At 38.7% G+C, this 25,484-nt stretch overlaps 2 protein-coding genes and 1 pseudogene across 2 annotated transcripts; all 3 read left to right on the top strand.

The window, feature by feature from the left end:
• Nucleotides 1–5,086, top strand: si:dkey-32e6.3 (uncharacterized). Its single transcript, XM_052106336.1, has 5 exons — nucleotides 1–590; nucleotides 1,713–2,107; nucleotides 2,185–2,345; nucleotides 3,510–3,642; nucleotides 3,728–5,086. Exons 1-5 carry the CDS (start codon nucleotides 335–337, stop codon nucleotides 3,896–3,898), a joined length of 1,116 nt encoding a protein of 371 aa, XP_051962296.1. The 5' UTR covers nucleotides 1–334; the 3' UTR covers nucleotides 3,899–5,086.
• Nucleotides 5,087–6,459: 1,373 nt separating this feature from the next.
• On the top strand, nucleotides 6,460–7,453 carry LOC127628555 (leucine-rich repeat-containing protein 23-like; annotated as a pseudogene).
• A 1,320-nt stretch (nucleotides 7,454–8,773) lies between these two features.
• Nucleotides 8,774–25,394, top strand: LOC127629043 (transketolase-like). Its single transcript, XM_052106057.1, has 14 exons — nucleotides 8,774–9,148; nucleotides 13,431–13,548; nucleotides 14,002–14,115; nucleotides 15,070–15,167; nucleotides 15,448–15,639; nucleotides 16,180–16,307; nucleotides 16,420–16,616; nucleotides 22,358–22,522; nucleotides 22,963–23,119; nucleotides 23,209–23,339; nucleotides 23,466–23,549; nucleotides 23,750–23,846; nucleotides 23,994–24,113; nucleotides 24,608–25,394. Exons 1-14 carry the CDS (start codon nucleotides 9,045–9,047, stop codon nucleotides 24,778–24,780), a joined length of 1,878 nt encoding a protein of 625 aa, XP_051962017.1. The 5' UTR covers nucleotides 8,774–9,044; the 3' UTR covers nucleotides 24,781–25,394.
• The last annotated feature ends 90 nt before the right edge of the window (nucleotides 25,395–25,484 follow it).

Raw genomic sequence — 25,484 nt, 5'->3', positions numbered from 1 at the left:
GTCGCGATGCTGTCATTCTAAAAAGCCGGTTTTGAGAACTCAGCGATTTTTAAACACTCTTGACAAGAGTCAAACTTCCTTGCGCACCGAATTACTCGATGAATGACTAAGCCAACAAACTGATGCTTAAGTGTTTTTAAAGGCCTTCAAATAGAGAGAGTGACTCATGTGTCACCAATTTATGAGCTGCTGTCCCATTGATTGAGATGCAAGTCATCCGCATAACTCCGATGGAGTCTTTATCGGTCATTCATCTCCAAAGATCTCTTTTGTCGAATTAGGCGTGTCTTTACTTAGGCTTTATTTTAATACCAGTCAGATATTTTTTTGCGCTATGTCTAACTCTAGCAGGACATCAGAAGTAAGTATTGATGAACACCAAATCAATGGATGCTTTAATGTAAACTCTGATAGGACAATTCAAGATAAAGACCCGACTGAATCGATCCCGAGAAGAACTGCCAAAAAAATAATCCTTCACTTTGATCTCAACAACACAATCCTTGTATCTGATGCAGTCACAAGACAAGGAACAGTTGCTGCTCTTGAATACTTCCTCTCCACTGTCACTTGGGGACGCATGACAAAAGGTAAGAAAGATATCTACCTTGAAGATTTGTAAATCCAAGACATACATTAAACAATATTTAATGCAACTTTAACTTAAAGTTGCATTAAATATTAAAATATTTAATCATTTAAAGTTGCATTAATTAATTTTAATGCATGTCGTCTTGGATTTACAATGACGTGTATCATGGATTCAGCATCATTCAAACGCAAACGTTTTCAGTTACCAATGCCAATGTAGAAATTCACTATTCACAGTCAGTAAATAATTTAATCCATGAGTGAAAGTGTCCCATAACAGGGCAGTTAATGAGATAAGCGAATACTAGTCAGCTGGTCATGTGATCGTAACATGGCAGCCCCCTGAGGGTACCCTATCCACGTAGAAAATGACTTAATAAGGTTACTGATATTAATGGAGTCTTCATCTCATGTGAGTGTTTATGGTTTTTACATATGTTTCAAATTACTATTAATTTCTTAAGGAGTACAACTTTTTTTATTAATTAGGATAATTGAACCAAGGGACCCCCAATTTTAAAAAGCTAGGTTTTGTTGGTAACTGCTGAACATAGGTTGATGTACCACAAGTAGGATTTGTTTTTTTTTTTTTAAAGTGCACTCAGTGATTTCTTTGGCCAGTGTACCATATTCAGAGTAGCGCCATATTAAAGTTTTGACATGAATGAAAACAAGGCTGTGTTGTAAATGTCTGAGATCACATCTAATTTTTATAGCATGTGTTTTCTGGAGATTTCTGTCTGCTAAATATTTTTGAAAATATGTCTTTTCAATATTTTGTCAGCTGAATGTTCAACGCAAATGTAAACAACAGTACCACCCATTGAAGAGATGTTAAGTCTATTATCTTACAGCCTTGTTTTCATTCCCCATAGGTATTTTTTTAAATATGTTTAATTGATGTATTATAAAGTGAAATGAACACTAGTCATATCAGTCTTGGAGAAAAATCTGCTTTATTTTACATGGTGCTGTGTGCACCTTCATATTGAGCTCATATGATCAGCTGAATTGTGTCAGTGCAGCATACACAAAAAACTTAGAAAATCCTTTTGTTTTATATGTACATTGAGTAGTACAGTAGTTACTAGTTGAAACCTATGACCTTTTACTCATTACAGGTAAATGGGAATGGCTCTTTGATTCACCATCTCTACTCCAGCCTTGTGAGGGCGCTGTAACATACTACACTCAGTTTGGCAGAGTGGCAAACTTCACCACCGTAGGTCCTGGTCAACGGTTCCGGAACCTCCTGAAGGAACACCTGGAGCTGCTCCAATGGCCGTCTGACTTGCCTGAAGATAAGGAGCTATCTGTTAAAGGAGAAGATGGGAAGCTGTACCATTGGATTTTACCGTCCTTCTTCCAGATGCTGCAAGACTTGAGCTCACAGGGTGTGGAGTTCTCCATCATCTTCCGTACCTTTGGCACAGATCTGCCCCGTGTTCTGACTGCTGTCCAACATGCTGTTCAGCATGGGTCACATCCACTCTTTCCCGACCTCCCATCTCTGAAGGTATTTGCTGTTTTTTTTTTTATTATTATTATTATGTTAGATAAACTGAATCTTATTAGGAATGTCTCCTTTCACAGTTGAAGGTGAATCTAACTGCCGGACGGATCAGGTGCAGCAGAAAAGGCGCAGTTCTGACTTGTGGTGAGGAGCGCATATCCGCACGGGATGGAGTACGGTGTCTTTATCAGTACGTGAGCTCTGCTGAGGGTCTGGGTGGCTTCCAAGACCACTTTGACTGGTGAGTAACCAGTTTTGGATCTACATTTCTTTACATTTGCCAGTGCATTCAAGGTATACATTTGATAAACTTTGATGTTGGCCTGACAAAGAGCTGACTGAAAGTTTAAACCAGTTTGAAAGTTTGTTGGATATACAGACATTACAGTTAGACAAACAGTCAGCAAGCAAGAGTCAGACAGACAGTCACATAGTGAGAGAGTGTGTGTGAGAGAGAGAGAGAGTGTGTGTGAGAGAGAGTGTGTGTGAGAGAGAGAGTGTGTGTGTGAGAGAGAGAGTGTGTGTGTGAGAGAGAGAGTGTGTGTGAGAGAGAGAGTGTGTGTGAGAGAGAGAGAGTGTGTGTGAGAGGGAGAGTGTGAGAGAGAGAGAGAGAGTGAGAGAGAGAGTGTGTGTGAGAGAGAGAGAGTGTGTGTGAGAGAGAGAGAGTGTGTGAGAGAGTGTGTGAGTGAGAGAGAGAGAGTGTGTGTGAGAGAGAGAGAGAGTGTGTGAGAGAGAGAGAGAGTGTGTGTGAGAGAGAGAGAGTGTGTGTGAGAGAGAGAGAGAGTGTGTGAGAGAGAGTGTGTGAGAGAGAGAGAGAGAGTGTGTGAGAGAGAGAGAGAGAGAGTGTGTGTGAGAGAGAGAGTGTGTGAGAGAGAGAGAGAGTGTGTGTGTGAGAGAGAGAGTGTGTGTGTGAGAGAGAGAGTGTGTGTGTGAGAGAGAGAGAGTGTGTGTGAGAGAGAGAGTGTGTGTGAGAGAGATAAAGTGTGTGAGAGAGAGAGAGAGTGTGTGTGAGAGAGAGAGAGAGTGTGTGTGTGTGAGAGAGAGAGAGAGTGTGTGAGAGAGAGAGTGTGTGAGAGAGAGAGAGTGAGTGAGTGAGTGAGACAGACAGACAGACAGACAGACAGTAGATTAAAGCCCTTTTTTGGGTTTGTTTATATTTGAATTAACAAACATTTCAAAGGCCTGTTTGTACATGCCATTCATTTAAATCTGTAGGATTTTTCTGATTTATAAAAACAAAACCTAAACAAAGTATGTAGAATAACAGTATGTTGGCTTCATCAAACCATCATAATTATTTATATATATATATATAAATAAATATGATCTCATGATCTGCCAGATTTATTATATAAATACATTTTTATTGTTTATCAGTGTCAAGCCTTTGTTTTTTTTCCAATAGGTGGGCAAGGAACAATTACTCAATATTGGGAGGTAAACCACTCTGGATTGACCCTTTTGATTCCAATGTTCAACATATCTTTATTGACGACAACATCCGGCAAAACGATGAGGACACTATCGTCCATCCTATGGTATGTAATGCTCAATGTGTCTTCTCCTGTATGACCATCCCATGTGTCATACATGTTCCTTTGTAATCTCTCAATGTTTATGCAGGTGTTTTTGGACCCCGAGGGCTTACAGACCCGAACAGCCTCCACATCAGAGCTGTATGATCTGTGTCTGATACAGAATGACCTGCTGAAAGCCATTTCTGACCCAGGCTATTTCACCCAACGCATACTGATGTGCAAGGAGAACTATGAGGGGAACATCCAACAGGGATAGCTAGATTAATTTATGCTGAAACAGGGAAGCACATGTACATGAGAGTAGAGAAAGACTGATTTCTTTATCATTCATAAATGCAATCTGACAGGATTTGGTTGTAATCTATGTAGCAAACAATATCATGCTGAGATCGTGATCACTTTTAGCTAATGAAGGATGTTAAAATCTCTCTCTCTCTCTATATATATATATATATATATTATTTTTATTTTTTTTACTTTAATTAATTGCATTCATAGTTTTGGGTTATCCCTGAAGTGAAGTAGATCACCTGGACCATAGCGTTTCAGTTCTACGGGTGTGTGAAAATACAGATTGAATGTTAAATGGAAATAGATGGAGGCTTCTCTGACCCTTTTTGTAATGTGGTGTATCCTGAGATCATAAAAAAGCATATTCCATAGTTTATTTCAATGATTTATATTAAGCATTAACAGTGCTCCATTTGGGAACATGACCAAATGCAGGAAGGTTGTTCATGTGGAGATGTCCTACCATCACCAGTATTCTCAGGGTTTATGACATTCAGCTTTGTGAACATCAGGGGTATTTTTTTAGGGTAATTTTTATTTTGATGCATTTTATCCAAATATATTCAACAAAATGAGTTGAATGTTAAGAATATTGAATATTGAGAAACTTACATTTTTATTTGTGAAGGAGAGTTAATCGTTGTTGTGCTTCCATTGTATTTAAAAAAAATAAATATATATATTTTGATCCATTCCAACATCCAGTTTGAAGATGTGTAGCTTCAACTAACAAATGTTTTTAACATTTTCAATTGGTGGTTTGAGTTGCTCAAGCACTTTTACATGTTACATTCTCTTTTTTGCTGATAAAATGCACTGCCCTTTTGCAATTGTTCATTATCATTAAATCAAATAGGAATTGCAGGACAATGATAATGGTGAATTCAGCCATTGCCATGATTAACATCACATGTTGTGGTTTTACGATGAAGTGTCAGCATGTGTCTCTCTGAGGTTATGGTAGCCTAAGAGACTCAACAGCAACCTCTAATGATGTTAATTTATTCCAACAACAATTTTTGCTTTTAGATTGTGGAAAATAATAGAATTGAAATACATTATTGTTAGAAGCTTTCTGAAGTGGCATTTAGTTGTATTTTCACAGACTGTTTAATGCTGTTCAGAGCAGGCATAAATGCATAAATCATGTTATGAGATGAATATTTAAAAAATAAAATGAGGAAAATAGAAATAATAAATGAATGAAAATATGAAGTTACACTTTTAAATATGAAACTAAATTAAGAAAAATGTGTTTAACAAAAAGTTTAAGGCTGCTCTGATGCTGCATGTTATTTACACAAAACCAAAGCAGCATCAGAGCTGCATTTGATATTAGGGGTTTAGGTGCAGATCAGGCTTATCATCTGGCTATTGCATCTTTACACATAGTGTTGAGCAGGCTTAATTCAGATATAGAAGTCAGTTATTTTATTTGTAGCTAGCAAATTGGCTAGCATGCCAAGTGTGCTTACAAGTTTTTTTGTAATTGACGAAACAAGTCATTAGTCAAGCCAGATGAAGAATTTCAGACTTTGATGAAGATGAAGTATTGAATGTGGAGACTGAGTCTGAGGAAGAGGAGAGAGAAAAGGAGGATGATCATGGAAAGAATGAGTGAGCAGAACAAGATTTATTTCAGACATTTTAAAGAACTACTCAGTCGTTGCAATAATGCTATGATTTGTTTTTATTATTATGTTTTTTTTTTCCAACATACTGTTATTCTACAGATTTCTGTAAAGTTTTTCCAAACTTCCTTAAACCAAGACCAAAATTATTAATTGTAACTCATACAGCTTTCAAGCTACATCCACCATTCTTGGCACAGACAAAATCAGACTGTTCTGACTCGTGTTGCTAATGCTATATCTTTCTAACTGATTGGAATTACAGGTTTTACAGACCAGATGATCCAAAATCCTACAATTTCCATAGACTTACATTGACAGAATGTTCCTATAGTGAATCTATATCTTTCTGAAGATTTAATTTGAAGAACTACCAACCAACCATTCATCCCTGTCTCTATATGTCTATCATGTATATCTTTTAAGATGAGGCTTTGTCCAGCCAACATCATTGTCTTAACAAACTTTACCTATCTAGTTAAAAGCTAATAATGACTTTTTCTGAAATAGACTAAATTAATAACAGATAACACCATCATTTGTTAATAGTTTCTCACCATATTATCAGATTGAGCCATGTCCACAAACCCAGGACACAAAAGCCAAAGGCTTATCCTTATTGTGTCACACAGGAAATGGCCTGGCCCATGCCTATGTCAGACTTGACCTTAAAAACAATTAAGCTTCCTGAAAAATGTCTTATGAATGACATGGGAGTAAAATCAGGCCAGAGTCTTTCTTCATATTTGTAACTTAGGTCAGAGTTGAGCATGCTATAACCCATCACATCTGTATCCATGATCTCCGTCTCAACCAGGGGTCTGACGGGCTTGACCTTGGTCAGCTCCATCAATCTGTGCTACTTTCTCCTATAATTATAACCTGCTTGAAATAAATGACAGCCAGCTGTTTGTCAAGGAACCATAGATGTGATGTGAAGGGCCTTGGAGGTCCAGCACTGGACAGTCTCAATCTCATTGGTTAGTGACACCTTAGGGCCACTTTGTAGGCTTTACAGCTTAGTTTAATGAGCTCTTTTCATTCTCAAGAACCAACCACGCTATAACCAGAAGACAATTTCTGTAAAAAATGGCATATGTTCAGTTTTAGGTAATGGTATTCAGACAATGCAGGGTTTGGAATGTCACAAGCTGACCAATCTGGTGACACTTGAGCTTAGAGGACATTTATTGGAAACTGCATAGTTGGGGAGCTACCTCCCCAACTTGCACCACTTGTACATGGTATGATGGCTGTTAGTAATGATAATTTTAACATATACACTATAAGTTGGTGAATATTTTCCAAGATCTACCATTTTTCAACTAACTGTTTAGGCTCAGAACAACATACAGTGATTGGAGTGTCTGGAGATGCTTGAGCATCTAAACACACTTTACCTCAGAGATAACTAGAAACACTGGATGGAATCAGTCCCAGCATGAAATGTCTCCAATATCTTAATGTAATGTAACAGAAATTTGTACCTATTGCCAGACAAGAAATTCAAAATCAATTCAGTTGTGTGATAGAGAAAACAAAGTTTGTCATGTTAAAAATAAGTTTATTTTCAGTCTGGCTTAAATTGAGGAAATGAAGATTTTCGAATGATTTTCTCTGTAATAGAGAAAGAAAACTGTTATTCGCTTAAATTGTAAGTCATGTTAATTTACCCCACTATCTGATAAACCACACTTCCTCATTCTCACAGTTTAAGAGGTAACTTTATATCTTCTAAGAGGGCTTTGCTAATTCTTGTGAGTTTGGGTCAAACACCGAGGACCCTTGTGCTCTTAGACAACACATTAGTAAAGAATGAGGATTACAGATTGTATGTGATCTCGCATCTTCCCCAGCTGGAGCGTTTGGACAAGGATCCCATCACTTGAGGAGAGAAATCTGAGGCTCTGGAGAAACTCAAATGCGGAGATGGACTTCATTAAATACATTGTCTTAGATGATGTCTACAATGTCCGTTTGATCATTTTTTAAAGTCACAGAGTGAGTGAGCCTGTTGAAGGGATAGTTCAGACCAATATTTAAGTCCTTGTTTCCTATAAATTGTCCTCCCTGACCAGTACGTGGCAATATGCACGAAGAATGCGAATCGCCCCAAATAAAAAAAAGAAGAAGAAAGTGAATGTGGCGATTTGTAGTAAAAAATGACTAAAATGTTGTTCTGTTTCTCACCCACACCTATCATATCACTTCTGAAGATATAGTTTAAATGATGAGATAAAAAATGTTTTTGTGGATTATCCCTTTAAGCTGCTAATGGAAACAAATACATTTGTGGTACACTTCAAGCATGGATCAATCAACATGCCTTATTTTTTTAGGAATTACAGAATGAGGATTAAGAGGATAACCGAATACACTGCTTCCTCCGAAATGTAATTGTCATTTTATATTCAATAAAGTGAATAATAATTAAAGAGCTTGTCTAGTTTTATTTCATCCACTATTGCCACTGATTGGTGATCCTTAAAGTTAAGCAAAACGTTTTCAGTAACTCATTGTTGAAAAGAAGGTAAAGCTTTATTTGTTATGGCACCTTTTAAAACAGAGCATACTGTATAAATGTCACATAAGCTGAATAAAATAAATAGCATAAATCAAATAATAGAATGAAGAGAATAATAAAATAAAATACAACACATAGATTAGTAATAAATGCCAATGAAGGAGAGAAGATCATTCAAATGTACTGTAATCAAATCCTGAAAAATCATTAGTCACGAGAGATAACAAGGAACATACTACTGTAATCTAATGCCCTTTAATGGGAGCACAAAGTAACACATCTTATTGTAAGGTGTGCACAACCAGATTTATACCTTTAAAAAGATCTGGGGAATAGAAATTAAGCTTCAACAGCCTTATATATATATATATATTCACACACACATTTTCTGCAATGTCACACATATTGTGTTTTTTTTTACCTACAATGAGAGAGAGCAAAAAATCAACCTCTTCCTTGTTTGTTCAAACACGCCCATATTAAAGGGGCAGAGCCTATTTTCAAAGTTTCCATACATTCCTATTCCATCATGACTCAACGAATCAATGATTTAATCAGATACCTTTTTAACATTTTAAAAATAGCAACATGTACTCATTGTAACAGTGTACCAATGAAGGATATACAAAATTACTTGCGTATACTTGCATATACAAAATAAACACTCTAATTAGTATGTTTGCGCACACTTCAGTTTGTCTGTGGTCTCTGCCCTGATCTGTCCCGTTGAGAAAATCGCCTCGTCTAATGAATCGCCTCGCCGGATGATTTAACAGCTGACGTAAAGCGTCACATATAAAATACAGCAGACCACGTTATCGCATTCCTCACCTTTCTCGACACAGTTCGTTGCTACGTTTGCCTCTAATCGCAGATTAACGTAGAATCGGTAGTTTCTTCTTTTAAATTACATAACTCGTATTTATTTCAACGTATTTCCCGCAAGCCGGTGAAACATGAGCCATCACAAACCCGACGAGAAAACTCTTCAGGCCCTGAGAGATATCGCTAACAAGCTCAGGATCCTCTCCATCAAGGAAACATGCGCTTCAAATTCCGGGTAAAATCTTATTCAGTCATTGGAACTGATTCTCAACAACTTTCTAGACTATTAACGTCTTTATTCGTCAGACGTGCACATTAATGCGTACAAGTCTTCACTTTAGCTATAGCCCTGCATATGCATAACACGTGAACTTGGCAAGGGGGCGGGCTACTACTGTTTTGAAATAATCAGCTTGTCTAATTTTGTTATGAATGGTTTAGTGGCATTGCGCACCGCAGCAGTTACATAATTTACGTAACAAATAAATCGTGTTATATTTAAGTGTCTATTAGACTAACGTGGCCTCCGAGTGAAAATTGGCTTAGCTCTCACCGTCCCAATTATTAGCACGGTATATGGGGCTGCAGGAGGGATGATTAGCATGTGTGCCAGTGGGTATACATTTTAAATTAACCAGTACATGCTCGTGCGCCACTCATTGAGATCAATCCGAAGCACCGCGCGCTGAAGTACAGCTAATTAATAATTATGTGCGCTTGCATGCGCGTGCTCGTTCTTCACAAGTTGTGAAGACTTGTATCGCGTGGTATTCGTTGCGCTTTGAGTTAAGTGTTGTTAGCCCCTTTGAAGTAATGTTCTGATGAAAAGCCCAGTTTATTCAAGTATGTGGATACGAGTAGGGTTCAACTTAAGTTTGCACAACGGAAAGCTTTTCTTTAAGATTGCTAAATCTCTGCTCGCCATTTCTATTTTGTGAGGCTGACCGACTTCAACATACAGTCATTTCTCACCATGCACTGAAATCGATGGAGGGTATTTCTAAACTTGTAAAAGATGAAAAGGCTGCTTTAATTAAATAGTTTACACTGCACGCGCACACACCCTTGTTCACAATGGAATGCAACACTATTTCAAGTATTATAAATAATGAGTCTTGAAACTTTCACCTGATCCTTTTTTTCTTTTCTCTCTCTTTATTTTTTACAATTATGATACCACCTCCTTTTCTGTTTCCTATATTTTGTGTGAACGTAGGATGCACACAAAATGTTTTATTATCACTGGTATGCTTGTTGCCTCATTCAAAAATCTACAAGGAAGTATTGATTTAGTATTGACTTGGTCAGACCTTTGGCTGTCTTTTCGAAGTCCTCATGCTGAAGCTGATCGGTGGGGGGTTGTTTAATGCATTTTTCCAATTTTGTATTTCAGCCTAATCGAATCTCTCACTGTAGGACACATATGGTAATTCATCAGTGATGTTCTGTGTAGTAAAACACTGGGAATGCATCAAAGGACAGCATGTATTTTTACTAGCAGTTAAAGGGATAGTTCACCCAAAAAAGGAAATTATCATTTCTTTCATTGGCTTTCTTCTGCAGAACCCAAACTAAGATTTTTTTTTTCAGCTCTGTAGGTTCATACCATTCAAGTGAATGGTAGCCAGAACTTTGAAGCTCCAAAAAGTACCAGTGGTGGACAGTAACGAAGTAAATGTAATTCGTTACTGTACTTAAGTAGCTTTTTTGCGTATCTGTACTTTACTGAAGTATTTAAATTTGGGGAGACTTTTACTTTAACTCCACTACATTTCAAAGTCAAATATCTTACTTTTTACTCTACTACATTTTCAAAATCAGTCGTTCCTTTTTATTTATGAGTGGATAAAAACGTAACTGTTCAAACTAGCCACCAATCACAGTACAGCGTGCGCGCTTTGTTTTGAACTTGCCTTGGCGGCATCTACTAAGCGCGAACCAGGGGTGCGTTTCCCAAAAGCATCGTTAGCCAACTATGGTCGCAAGTTCCGTCGTTATCATCATAGTTCACCGAGTCGGTGTTTCCCGAAACCATCGTTCCAACGAACATTCGCAAACAGCATCGCAGAATTGTGTGGTTGGAACAACAGCTCTCGACCTGTGGTTAGAAGCAGAGTTTCTTGTTATTATAACATGTGGGCTTAATAAATTATTATCTTGAGCCAAATAAGCAAGATGACATTCAGTACAATCAGTATCTTTTATTTAGAAGACATACAAATGTCCTTTATGTCTTTTAGTTTGTCAATAGATTTAAAGCACCGTTTTTGAAGAGTGTGCATGTGTGAACGTGCTCTAGTGCGTAAGAACGAGCCTATGATTGAATCTGGAAATAAAGCAAATAACTGAGAAAAATATGAGATAGTCCTCAGATGACATGTCCGTAATTTATAGCAAAACATCTAGCATTAATTCGATCGCAAACAGATTCATTAAAAGTAGTTTTTACTCCACCACATGTGTGACATCATTAACCAACGTGGTTGAACAACCAATTTGCGACAATACGGTTTCGGGAAACAGTCGTGACTAGCAAGTTGATTTCTTCAACAGTGCATCATACTACGGTAGTGGAGCAGCAAGTTACGCCATTGTACGGGAAACGCACCCCAGAGCCGTTAAATATGAGAGTTGCGAACATAGACGGTTGCGACAGTGATCTCGCCGCGCGGTCACGTGATTCGTGTAGCTCTCAATAGTTCCAAACAAATTGCATTGCCAATGATTTTAAGCGGGGCAGAGAGCAGCAGCTATTATTGCAGCAATTATCGGTAAATATTGACGCATAATGTACATTGCTTATTATGTTGACACTAAAATGACTTGCATATAATAGCATTTTTTTTTTCTGGGGAGTAGCAGAAACACTGCATTCATACGTTTTTGTGTTTAATTTTGAGGGAAATTGGCTGCTCCCATAACATAGTGTATATATATAATATTCTATTCTATGTATGTGTGTGTGTGTATGTATATATATATATATATATATATATATATATATATATGTATGTATATATATGTGTGTGCGTGTGTGTGTGTATATATATATTTAATGGCTTGTGCAGGTTTATGTGAATGTATCATAACATTAGGATGTTAATAATTATGACCATAGACACTTGAGAAAAATATATGCAGTAAATACTGTAAATGTATTATACCTTATGGGAACAGTCCCCTTCCCTCCAAAATTAAACACACAAAAAATGTATTCAATTAAAATTTTATATATATATATATATATATATATATATGACTAATTAACGTCATTTTATTAATAGATTGGTGTGCCAAGAGTGACATTAGTCTTCATGTAGACTGAGTTAAGCAAGAGACTTTTGACAAATTATAATAGGACATTATGGCCATAAAAAATCATAGTACTTGGATACTTAAGTACATTTGAAGGCAAATACTTTTGTACTTTTACTCAAGTGAATGTTTAAAGGCAGCACTTCTACTTTTACTTGAGTAATATTTTACCTTGAGTATCTTTAACTCAAGTACATGGTATGTGTACTTCGTCCACCACTGAAAAGTACATAAATGTAGTACAAAAGTAGTCCAAACAACTCCAGTGTTTAAATTGTTATCTTCAGAAATGATATGATGGGTGTTGGTGAGAAACATCAATATTTAAATGATTTCTTTACTATAAATGTCCACTTTCACTTCCACATTCTTTGTTTTTGTCGATTCACATCATTAAGCATATCGCCACCTACAAGGCAGGTAGTAGAATTCATATAAAAAATTAAAAAAAGACTTTAAAATGTATCTGTTTCTCACCCACGTCTATCATATCACTTCTGAATATATACATTTCACCACTGTCATCGGATTGGTTACTTTTATGCTATCTTTTTGGTGCATCAAACATCTGGCCACCATTTATTTGCACTGGATGGAACAACAGAGCTAATATATTCATCTAAATTTTTTTTTTTTTTTGTAGTCAGCAGAAGAAAGTCATACACATCTGTGATTGCTAATTAATGATGAGAATTTTCCGTTTTGGGTGAACTGTCCCTTTAAGATATGAGTTTGTCAAATGACATTTTTGTGGCTACTGAATAGCATGACTAATTTCTCCACTCTTGACCATAAAAATATGGAAACAAGTAAACTGTTGTACAAGACTCTGAATTCAAGAACAAGCAGTTTAATATCCCTTACAATATATTATACTCTAGTTCTCTTTAAAACTAATGGCTATAGTCTTGCTTAATTAAATACAGGTCTTATGTGTGTGTGTGTACTGTAATTGTTTGGCAATAGGCTAATGCAAGTCGTTGATACAGAGAAGGTAAATTACTACTACTCAAAACCAGTAATGACCGTAGAAACATTTGCTCTTGAGTACCATTTACAATCAGTGTTTAGCATTTTTGAAGTGAACAGATGTTTGAAAGATAACTCGCATGTCTGATTGGTCTTTAACATGCAGCATTTTTGAGTTGACTGTTAATGGTTGATAGATAGATTCATGTCACTGGGTGTGTTCCCACTTGCAGACATCCCACCTCATGCTGCAGCGCTGCCGAGCTTATGTCAGTGTTGTTCTTCCACACCATGCGGTACAAAGCTGATGATCCCCGCAACCGCTACAATGACCGCTTCATCTTATCCAAGGTGGGCTGCTGTTGTGTGTTGGGTAAAGAATTGCATTCACTTTTTATTCAAACTTGTAGATTAAAGAATGAGAATGAAAATTGTCATAAAATGAACTCGTCCTAATGTCGTGCCACACCCCTATGACTTTCTTTTTGGAAATGCACAAGAACATTGAACACAAAAGATAATGTTAGGAATTTTGCCTCAGTCACCATTCACTTTCATTGTATGGGAAAAAATATGAAACGAAAGTGATCACTGACTGAGGCTGTCAGTCTCTAACATTCTGCCTAACATTCTTTTGTGTTCCATGGGGGGGCGGGGGGAGCAAGTTCTACAGGTGTGTTACAACATGAGGTTGCATAAATGATAACAATAGGTTCATTTTTGTGTGAACCAATCCTATCTGATGTCCCTCCAATGTGCTTTTGAGATTAAATGTATTCCCCACTATTACCTCACTGCTTTCAGGGCCATGCTGCTCCTATTCTTTATGCAGCCTGGGCAGAGGCTGGATTCATCAAGGAATCTGAGCTACTAAACCTGCGTAAGATCGATTCTGACCTGGAGGGTCACCCCACCCCTGTGAGTAACACCCCTCTATCATGACATATGATAACTCCTACATATCGATTAATTGTGCAAATAACTTTATTATTTTGGATTAAGCCAACGTCGAGGCTAGGACATGGCACAGAGTTCGAACACGGGGTACTTCAATTCAGTTCAGGTGGCAGATGGTACACACAAGTTAACATGGTTTTTCACTTTTTCAACAATGAAATACCCTAGAGTAAATAATCTATCCTTTTTGATAATGATTTGGGTGAAATTTATTGGAAAATATGCAAATTGCTCTCCATGGCGAGGCAGAAAGTTGAGCAGCCTCTGGAGTCGCAGATGGGCAGCGCAAAAGACTCTGAGCGCCGGTGTGTGTACCTTTTTATTGAAAATATATTTTTGGAATTTTACAACAGGCCGTGTCGTCCACCAGACATGTCCGGTGTGCGACCCATTTTTAATGACTAACCTGAGATCAACATTTCTGAATGTAACTCTTCTTAGAGCTTTCTAGCTACATCCACCAAACTAGGCACAGACTGTTCTGAAATGGGCCGGTGGACTGCTCGGTGTTTTGAACTTAATATTATATTCTTATAAGAAGAATATATTCTTATATTCTTCATAAAAGGCAAGCTGTTGAAGGAGTTACATTTTTAGCATTTTCAGTAAGTTAAATTATAATAATCTACCTTAATTTAAATCATTTTTAGGCCCCCTTGGAAGTGTGCTGAGGCCCCCTAATGGGTCTCGACCCCCTGGTTGAGAACCAGTGATCTATGTGACAGTCTGTCTGACTAGCTGCTAGCTAGCTTTTTGTCTTACTGCATTGTCTGGATAACCATCAAACTTTTAAAACTAGCCAACTTGCAACTTTCAGATAAGCCTTTGTCAAGCCCACATCAAAGTTTGTCTTGATAAATGTTTTTAACCTAGTTAACCTTGTTTATTTTTAACAAATTGTTACATTACTTTCAGAAACTAGCATTTGTGGATGTGGCAACAGGCTCGCTTGGCCAGGGTTTGGGAGCTGCATGCGGCATGGCCTACACAGGAAAATACTTTGACAAGTCAAGGTACTCCAGCTCTCCCAGTGCATGCCATCTCAACATTATTTAATTCCCTCCTTTTAATGAACAGCTTTTTTCCACCTAACTTTGAAAGATTAAAACTGCAGTGCATTTTGATAAAACATCCATAATCACCCCAAAGGTCAAGTGTAACATCTTGTAAACATTCTTATGTACATGTGCAGACCCTAGGTATCATTGAATAATTGTATAATACAGGAAGAGTCCAGCGTCTACTGCTCATTTGATAGCACTGAAACTGGATCTGTCTGTTTTGTCTCGTTAGCTATCGTGTATACTGCATGCTGGGAGATGGTGAGTGTTCAGAAGGGTCGGTGTGGGAAGCCATGGCTTTTGCTTCCTATTACAAGCTTGACAATCTGGTGGCCATCCTTGATGTCAACCGCCTGGGCCAGAGTGAGCCAGCCCCATTGCAGCATAACATGAACACCTATAAGGAGCGCTGTGAGGCGTTCGGGTTGGTCTCACTTATACTGCTGATTTTTCTCTCTGGCTATGTTCAGAATAGCATACTGCTGAACTATTACTATTTCTACATTTTACTGTATATATGGAATATGCAAATTAGATGTACCTAGTACATTTCATGAAATGAGTGGAATACTGAATTCCACAAGAAACCTTCCTATTCCAATGTAACTTTAAATACTCTTTCTTAATTCTATTTGGCAGTTCAAGATTAAAGACATTAATGCGCAAAGTTGGATAAAAAATAAAAAATTTATACTTTTATCTCCAAGATAACTGATTGCACTCACTAAATTAAACATGCATCTCCTGTATGACCAGCAATTAGTTCATATGACGACAGTGTAGCATACTACCATTAACATTTTTGTTGCATAATGCGTGGTTCAAATACCATTTAAAATAAACTTTGTACTGTGGAGTAATTAGTAAGCAGTGTGTGCTAGTATTTTATTAGAATATAGTCTTTCTATTTGTAGTCCATGTTTGGTCTTAATTACATCAGTATGTTACTCATTTGTTTCATCAGCTTCAACACCTATGTGGTAAATGGCCATGATGTGGAGGAGCTGTGCAAGGCTCTCTGGCATGCTGAGCAATTTAAAGGCAAACCCACTGCCATCATAGCCAAAACCTTTAAGGGCAAAGGTCTCAAATGTAAGTTATTATGGGATCTTCACAGTGACTCTATCAGCACACTTGATGATTATGATAAATATTAATGCTGTCTGTTGTTATAGTTGTCCTCATTCTTGTTGTTTGTGCCTAGGCATTGAGGATCAGGATAACTGGCATGGGAAGCCTATACCTAAAGACTGTGTGGATGAACTGATTAATGACCTCATGAGCCAGATCCAGTCACCCAACAAGACCCTTCACCCTCAACTGCCCAATGAGGATGCTGCTCCAGTTGATTACACACCCATCCACCTTCTCACAGCTCCAGAATACAAGATTGGAGATAAGGTGGAGAACTGACACATTATTACATGTCTTATATCTACCATTAGTCATTATACAGCCATGCAAAGGCAAAACTGTTACTACAAAATCCTTTTTAAGCCATTCTTCTCAGTTTCAGTCTTCGTTTAGTTGATATGTTTTGCTTTTGAAGGGAAGTATAGTTCTTGGAGCCCTTGATTGTTACCCAGATTACTTTGTTGAGCTTATACAGAGCTTTGAAAAAGTATTTGCACCCTTCCTGATTTCTTCTATTTTTGTGTATTTTTCTTACTAAATTGTTTTAGATCTTCAAACGAGATAACAAAACAAAGGCAACCAGAGTCCACACAAACTACAATTTTCAAAAAAAGTTAATGAAAAAAGAAGTTATACAACACCTATATCACCCATGTGAAAAGCAAACTGCCCCATTAACTTAATAGCTGGTTGTTCCACCTTTTAGCAATGACAACTGCAACCAAAGGCTTCCAATAACTGGAGATCAGTCTTTCACAACACTGTGATAGAGTTTTGGCCCAATCTTCTTTGCAGAACTGCTTTAGTTCTGCCACATTGGAGGGTTTGAGCATGAACTGCCCGTTTAAGGTACTGCCACAGCATCTCAATCTGGTTTAAGTCTGGACTTTGACTAGTCCATTCAAACTATAATTTTGCTACATTTGAGCCATTCAGAGGTGGACTTAGTCCTATGCTTTAGATCATTGTCTTGCTTGCCAAATCCAGTTGTGCTTGAGCTTTAACTCACAGACTGATGACCGGATGTTCTCCTTTAGGATTTTCTGGTAGAGAGCAGAATTTATGTTTCCCTCAATTACTGCAAGTCGCCAACAGTTCCACCTTCGACTCATCAGTCCACAGAACATTCTCCCAAAACGTTTGAGGATCATTAAGACGATCAAAATTCAGACGAGTCTTAATGTACTTCTAGGTTAGCTGTGGTTTTCACCTCGCCACTTTTCCATGGATGGCATTTTTGCCCAGTGTCTTTCTGATAGTGGAGTCATGAACATTTAGAGAGGCCTGCAGTTCCTTTTGTTGACCTTGGCTTTTTTGTGACTTCCTGAACGAGTTGTCACTGTGCTCTTGGAGGAATTTTGGAAGGTCGACCACTTCTAGGAAGGTTCACTACTGTGCCAAGTTTTATCCATTTGGAGGTAATGGCTCTCACTCTGGTTCTTTGGAGTCTCAGGGCCTTTGAAATGGCTTTGTAACCCTTCCCAGACTGATATATTTCAATCACCATTTTCCTAATTTCTGGAATTTCTTTTGACCTTGGCATAGAGTGCTACTGGGTGAGACCTTTTAACCAACTTCATGCTGATATATTTCAATCACCATTTTCCTAATTTCTGGAATTTCTTTTGACCTTGGCATAGAGTGCTACTGGGTGAGACCCAGTAAACAAAAGAGATGGTTGTTGACTTTAGGAGAGCACAAGGTGAACACACTCCGCTGAACATCGACGGCTCCTCTGTGGAGATCGTCAAGAGCACCAAATTTCTTGGTGTTCACCTGGCGGAGAACCTCACCTGGTCCCTCAACACCAGCTCTATCACCAAGAAAGCCCAGCAGCGTCTCTACTTTCTTCGAAGGCTGAGGAAAGCACATCTCCCAACCCCCATCCTCACTACATTCTATAGAGGGACTATTGAGAGCATCCTGAGCAGCTGCATCACTGCCTGGTTTGGGACTTGCACCGTTTCGGACCGCAAAGCCCTGCAGAGGATAGTGAGGACAGCTGAGAAGATCATTGGGGTCTCTCTTCCCTCCATCAAAGACATTTACAAAAAACACTGTATCCATAAAGCAACCAGCATTGTGGACTGACCCCACACACCCCTCACACAAACTCTTTACCCTCCTCCCGTCTGGCAAGAGGTACCGAAGCATTCGGGCCCTCACGGCCAGACTGTGTAACAGCTTCTTCCCCAAGCCACCAGACTTCTCAATACTCAGAGACTGGTTTGACACACACACGTGTCCTGAGTTGCACTTTAATAACTGTCACTTTATAACTGTCTGCTACCTCAATAACTGCTATGTGCATAGAACATTATCTCATAGTATGTTATGTTTACATTTTAGAAACTGTCATCTTTTTGCACTACTGAGTACTGGTCGGTGCTGCACTGTCTATTGTCCTGTTCATTGTCAGTAATTTGTTGTACTGTCCTGTACTTTTTGCACATGTTTGCACGTGCACTTTATATAGGTATATATAGGTAGTTTATATAGGTATTTTATTTCGTTGTGTAGTCTCATGTGGTCCTATGTTGGTCCTTTGCTGTTTTTATGTAGCACCATGGTCCTGGAGGAACGTTGTCTCGTTTTGCTGTGTACTGTACTAACTGTATATGGTTGAAACGACAATAAAAACCACTTGACTTGACTTGACTTGACTCATGCTGCTGAAAACTGTCTATTTAGGTGTTAATTTGGTTGAATGGGCTGGCATCTGAATCCATATTATGAATGCAGTTTCATGGATTTGGGGATTTCAGGATGGGGCAAATACTTTTTCACAGCACTGAACTTCCCATCATCAAAAGTTACTTTAACACTAGATCTACCGGAATTCTATAACTACTAGAATGGTCATAGCGGTCATTCTGACCATTCATACTTGACTGTACTAAATGTCTTTTTTTTTTTTTTTTTTTCATGTCATATTTACATTTGAAGCCTCTAATGAAGTTTTAGAATGAAGCTTCTAATGTCTGTCATCATATTTTATGACTTCATCACCCTAAATGTTTTTTAAAATGCTTTAACAAAATCCTCCGTTTGAATAAAATAGAAAAATATGGATTTAATGGAGAGCCAAGCGAATGCAGATAGGCCTTCACGATACGATATTATTTGTAATATATAATAGTGCTAGACTATGCAATGTGTGCGTGTATATAATATATATTCAGATAATTAAAATGCATTACATTCCTGTAACAGAAGAGTTCATCATTGATAAGGCCATACAAAAAGCAGCTTTAGAATACAATGTATTGTTTACTACCATATTATTGATCATAATCAATCATTGGCATACAGTTCACAGCAATCCATTTCACAAGTGAATTTGTCAATCAGTTCTAGAATTATTATGAGGGCTTGTTTAAGGGCCCATCAATTTACACCTACGTCAGACGTCTCGGGTGTGTTGCGTCAAACTTAATGTTTAGGTAACTGTCAAGTTAAATATAGTTTAATACTCAATCTTTAAACACCTCATGAGATCCCTTAGATCGCATTTGCGCTCCGAGTGTTTTGAACGCAAGAACGTAACGCATGTTTGCATTCTGCCTATTGAAGTGTTTTCATCACTGTATAAACTGTGCGTTGCTGATACAGCTGAAATTTTACTTGCTGTCCTCTGGAGTAAACAGGTGGTACTACAAGCTTGCATTTCTCAGGAATCTTCCTTATTATGGTCCGTGGGCCTGCGATTTAATTGCGTTATTTTAATGTGTTATTTTTTTGTAAAATTAATCGCACTAAATTAAATCGACAGCCCTAAAAAAAATTTAAAAAATATATATACATTAGCTGCTAGACTGCCGCGTGCGTGCCACTGTAATGAATATATTATGCTGTAAAATCATTATGAACGAATTCTCCTAAAAGTGGGCTCACTTGAACAAGGCATCTGGTTGTTTTGGGAGCAAACGCACATTCACGGATGCTTGTGAATCGATTACTCTGTTAACACAGGTAATCTCTACATTCCATGTGCAGCTCCCACACACTACCTTGTGACATTTGTCATAAGTGTCCTTTGTTGTTTTTCTTGCAGTTTCTCTACACTTGGCACTGCCTTCTCCTCTTCATCTGCAGCTGCTCTTGCCTGGGTCCTTGCACCATCATCTGTGTGGCATTTGCTCTCATATGGCCGGCGCGAATTTCATTTGCCAGTCGCATTATGAAGTTCCTCCGTGACATTCTCTCATTTGTGTATTTCTTGAACAGGATGGAAACATTTATCTCAGCCAGGTCAAGGATATTATAAAACAAAATCACTGGCCATCTACCTATGGGTGGTTTCACAGAGTATCTCCTTGCCATTTGATCTAGCTAGCACATCTACTCCGAACTTGGTTCTGTTGTACTATGTGACTGTCTCTGGTTTAGCCTTTTGGCCACTTGTGATGGCAACAGCTGTGTGGACAGTGCTGAGAATGCAGACGTTTTTCCTTCTTTTGCACTGATAGACTATGAGCGTTGCATTGTCACTTCTCAGCACCTCTGTGGTGAACGGCACCCTTTCCTCCTTTACGCATGAGGGGAGCTCTCGTCTGCTCTCATTCACTGTGCCAACGAGGCTGGTTTTCTTTAACTTTAGTGCCTTGGCCAGTTCGAGGGAAGTAAAAAAGTTGTCAGTGGTAATGTTCCTCCCCTTCCCCAGGTAAGGCTCAACCGTTTTCAGCACCACACTTTCTCCAAGTCACTGACCTGGCCTCCATGTCTCGTCTTTGCCCACATATGGTGCACTGTTCACCATATATTTAGTATCGATGTCAGCAGCGAGCCAGAAATTTATACCGAATTTATCTGGTTTGCTTGCTATATACTGGATGAAACTGCACCTTGCTTTTGTTGGGAAGAGCTACTCATCAACCGTTATGGCGACACCAGGCATTCAAATTTCTCCCAAACCTCGGTCACCAGGGCAAACTTGTTCTCTTGCAGGCATGTGCATCTGGTCTCCTTATCAAAATGCAGGAATGGCATGATTTCCTGCCCAATCTGTTTCGGGACATGGTCCAAAAAATGCATGACCCCAGTCGTCCGACCAAAAGCTTGCCATGTCCATGCTTTTTCCACCTTGCGCGCCACGAATGTAGACGAGAGCAATGAAGGCCTTTTAGCTCATCGACTGTCATATCCCATGAGCTGTCCTCCATAACTCTGTTTGCCTCAGCAACGGTGCAGACCCTGATATGCTTCAACATGCCATCATCAACCAAACCGAGAAAAGCTGCAGCTCCTGTCATGACGTTTTGACTTTGTAGCCTTCCTCTATTTTCACCCCACTGTATGATAGTCCACACAGTGCCGTCATTTGCCTCTCTGCTGAAGGTGGATTTAGTGAGACAGCTTCTTCACCCAGTGGAGGGCTGAGTAGTCTTGTGGTTGGCACAGCTGATGATTCAGGATTTTGCACTGTCACCAAAAACGTATAGCCTAATTAGCTTGAAATATCTATCTTTAAGGGGTAATATTAGCCTTTATGCATTAGGCTATAACACTAGCATAATAATAACAAGGTAGTAATAATAATAACACGGGCTATTTCATCATAACAATGAAGTAGGCTTTTATTAATAACAGACTATAGTTGTCTTCAGCCTAACATACCTGGAACAGATGGAATGACAGCAGTTATCGAATTGGAGGTGTCCACCCACCTTTATTAACGAACTGGACTTATCTCTGAATCACTTTCAGAGTCGGTGTCAGATGAACTGACAAGAGACATCACTATTCAACGGCGGGAAAAAGTAGCAAACGCTGAAATGCGTGCGGTCAAAATGACCGTTACGGCCATTCAAGGTAGAAATACTCAAGGTAGAATATGTTTATAAAATAACAATGTTAGAATAAAATATGCACACATTTTAAGGAAAGTCATGGTTATATGGGTTTTATTTCAACAAAGTTATTACATGCAAAATTTAAATAGGTAGTTCTAGTGTTAAAGAACTCTAATGCCCTATAAGACCATATTCTGTTCTTTTATTCTCACTCAGATCTCCACCAGAAAAGCTTATGGTGTAGCCCTGAAGAAGATGGGGGATGCCAGTTCTCGTGTTGTGGCCCTGGATGGTGACACTAAAAACTCAACATTCTCTGACATCTTCAAAAAAGCCCATCCTGATCGCTACATTGAGTGCTTCATTGCAGAACAGAACATGGTGTGTAACTGGGTGCTTGATTTTACACTTAAAGTATGATAATTGTTATGCATCAGGTGTGCACTTACTGTAAAGTAGAACACAGTAAGAGAGGTTGAATGGGTCTTCAAATGTCGTGGAGTACTCTGTGACCAAACTGCTTTCATATTGATCGTAGGTACCTGACCTCACCTGGTTAAACTAATCTCCCCTGACTCTGTGTAATCCATTACTATCCCTCCTCATTACTTAACTCTCAGTGTGGGTAGTCACGTCCTATTGAGTAAGCACTTGACAATGCTAATTACATTCCCACATTCTCATCAACATCCAGCAAGGAGATTACAAATTCAAAGTCATCCAGAACTAGGATATGTTTTGAGTTGTAACACCAAGTAGCCAGGTTGTTGTTTTTAGGGGTGATGTATAATAGTATTTTGGTCTTCTGTGTTGCTGTCCAGGTGAGTGTGGCCATTGGTTGTGCCACTCGTGATCGCACCGTTCCATTCGCCAGCACTTTTGCTGCCTTCCTTGCCCGTGCCTATGATCACATCCGCATGGCAGCAATCTCCCAGTCCAACATCAACCTGGCTGGATCCCACTGTGGTGTTTCCATTGGTAAGATAATTTTTTTGTTTTGTTTTTTTGTGTCTGCTGCTGTGTATTTTGTGTAAATATTTCAGATCAAAATGTTTAATTTTGTCCAGGTGAGGATGGCCCCTCCCAGATGGCACTGGAGGATCTTGCAATGTTCCGTGCTATCCCAACATGTACTGTGTTTTACCCCAGTGATGGAGTATCTATGGAGAGAGCAGTGGAGCTTGCAGCCAATACAAATGTGAGGTTCATGGGTGCCACTTTTCAGTTATAGAAGCACAACTCAAAATGTATATTTGCACCAGTTTAGAGAATGAGAGAATCTATTATTCTTTGACTTGGTATTTATGTTGGGACCTGTTTTCAGGGTATCTGTTTCATTCGCACCAGCCGGCCTGATACAGCAGTTATTTATGACACTGGAGAGCAATTTGAAGTTGGCAGCGCCAAGGTGAGAGAGAAAAAAAAAAAAAACCTGATCAGTTGTGTTAAATAATTATTGTTTTCTTTTCTATAGTTAGTTTTATAAAAGTGTAATGCGGTGTTTGGCAATGCAGTGTGCACATGGGACCTACTGTTGGGCCCTTATGGGCTTCCTGGTTTTCAATGTTTGTTTTTCTTCTTGATAACAGTTCCTTTTCTGTCTTGTAGGTGGTGCGCCAGTCCAACAATGATCAGGTAACTGTCATTGGAGCCGGAGTAACACTACATGAAGCACTTGCAGCACATGATCAACTGGTGAAAGAAGGTTTGTACACTCCCTACTGGCATTAACAGATGTTACACTGCAATCATTAACTACCTCAGTTGATTTTAAATAGCAAGTCATAGCTTTCTGTGTTAAATAGCTGAATATTTGAAAATTGTTGTGCAAGTTATTTAATCTTTGTGCCAGGTGTGAACATTCGTATAATTGACCCATTCACCATTAAGCCCCTGGATGCCACCACTATTGTGGCTAGTGCTCGTGCCACAGGAGGAAGGGTGATCACTGTTGAGGATCACTACAAAGAGGGTAAGCTGCCTCTGAGTTTTGTAATCTCATGACAGTCAAATCGATGTGCGTTCTAATGGTCGCAAACCACAGGAAAAATCTATGTTAAAGTGTAACTAACCAGGTAATCAATGCGAAGTTGGGATGGCAAAATAAATGGCCTTACCCATTTTTAAAAGGGATTAGAAAAGGCCTCCTATAGACAAATCTATGCGAGGTATAAGAAAATGTCTCTGACATTTAAATATGGATTACTTGCAACAGGGACCAGGTTTGTGCGTTTTTATGTGGACTTGATTTTCAATAAATTATTGAATAATAAATCCAAAAGAAATGTAATACTAATAACCCCCCTGTTTACATTAAACCATTTTGGTACTGTGTTAGGTTACCACATGATGTCATAATGCAAAACTTGTTGAGAACCACGGTCACATGTCGAGATATAAGGGAAATACTTTTTCTCCACTTGCTCTGAGGTATTTTATGGTGGTTTCTCTGTGCTCACTTTGTAGGTGGTCTGGGCGAGGCTGTTCTAGCTGCAGTGGGGGAGGAGCCCGGAATCATGGTGCAGCGTCTGGCTGTGAGCCACGTGCCCCAAAGTGGCAAACCACAAGAGCTTCTGGACATGTTTGGCATCAGTGCCAAATCCATCGTTGCTGCTGTCAAGCGCACTTTTGCCAACTAAAATCTTCCTATCCTTAAACCACCCCGAACGACACCGTCCCTGTGTCTCCACTCCTTAACCAGCACCAAGAGACCAAGCTTACAACACCTCAATATCATTCCAGAGGCTCAGCATTTTCAGTGACTAGATGAACGGATGGGGAAACTGGGGATATAACTTATTAGTGTGAAAATGTTCTCTAACCTGTACACTTTAGTTGAGTGCATCACGCCATTGCTCACAAGTGTTTTGTTGTTGTATATTCAGTTCTGCCTTCTTGATAGCTTTAAGTGCTGCATTAACTGTGGGCTTTAAAGAATCCATTACAATCGACACTTTCAAACACCTTAACAGTTTCACACTGATGTCATTTCATGCCTCTATAGCTATTAAATGTGTGCTTCCTTTAATTACTTTAAAGCCAATAGCATTAAAACTAAAAAGCATTATGGTGCTTTCAGAGTGTGGAAGAGTGAATATCTGTCATCTTTTTCCATTTTGACTGCTGTTGTGTAAGCTACCGAATATCCCAGTGTTGCTTTTGGTACGCAAGCGGTTTGGTTTTTGGTGACTTGATGAAATGTGTCTCATGTTACTGAGACTCCTTTATTGTCATTAATGACAAACTCAAAACTCAGTTTTCACTGCATTTGACGTGTTAATAAATGTGTCATTTTAAAACCATTAAAGTATATGTGAATGAAATATTGAACAAGAAACAAATG

Source organism: Xyrauchen texanus, chromosome 35 (genome assembly GCF_025860055.1).
Source record: "Xyrauchen texanus isolate HMW12.3.18 chromosome 35, RBS_HiC_50CHRs, whole genome shotgun sequence".
Classification (NCBI taxonomy): Eukaryota; Metazoa; Chordata; class Actinopteri; order Cypriniformes; family Catostomidae; genus Xyrauchen; species Xyrauchen texanus.
Note: the sequence above shows the minus strand (reverse complement) of the source record. Positions and strands in the feature narration are given on the sequence as shown.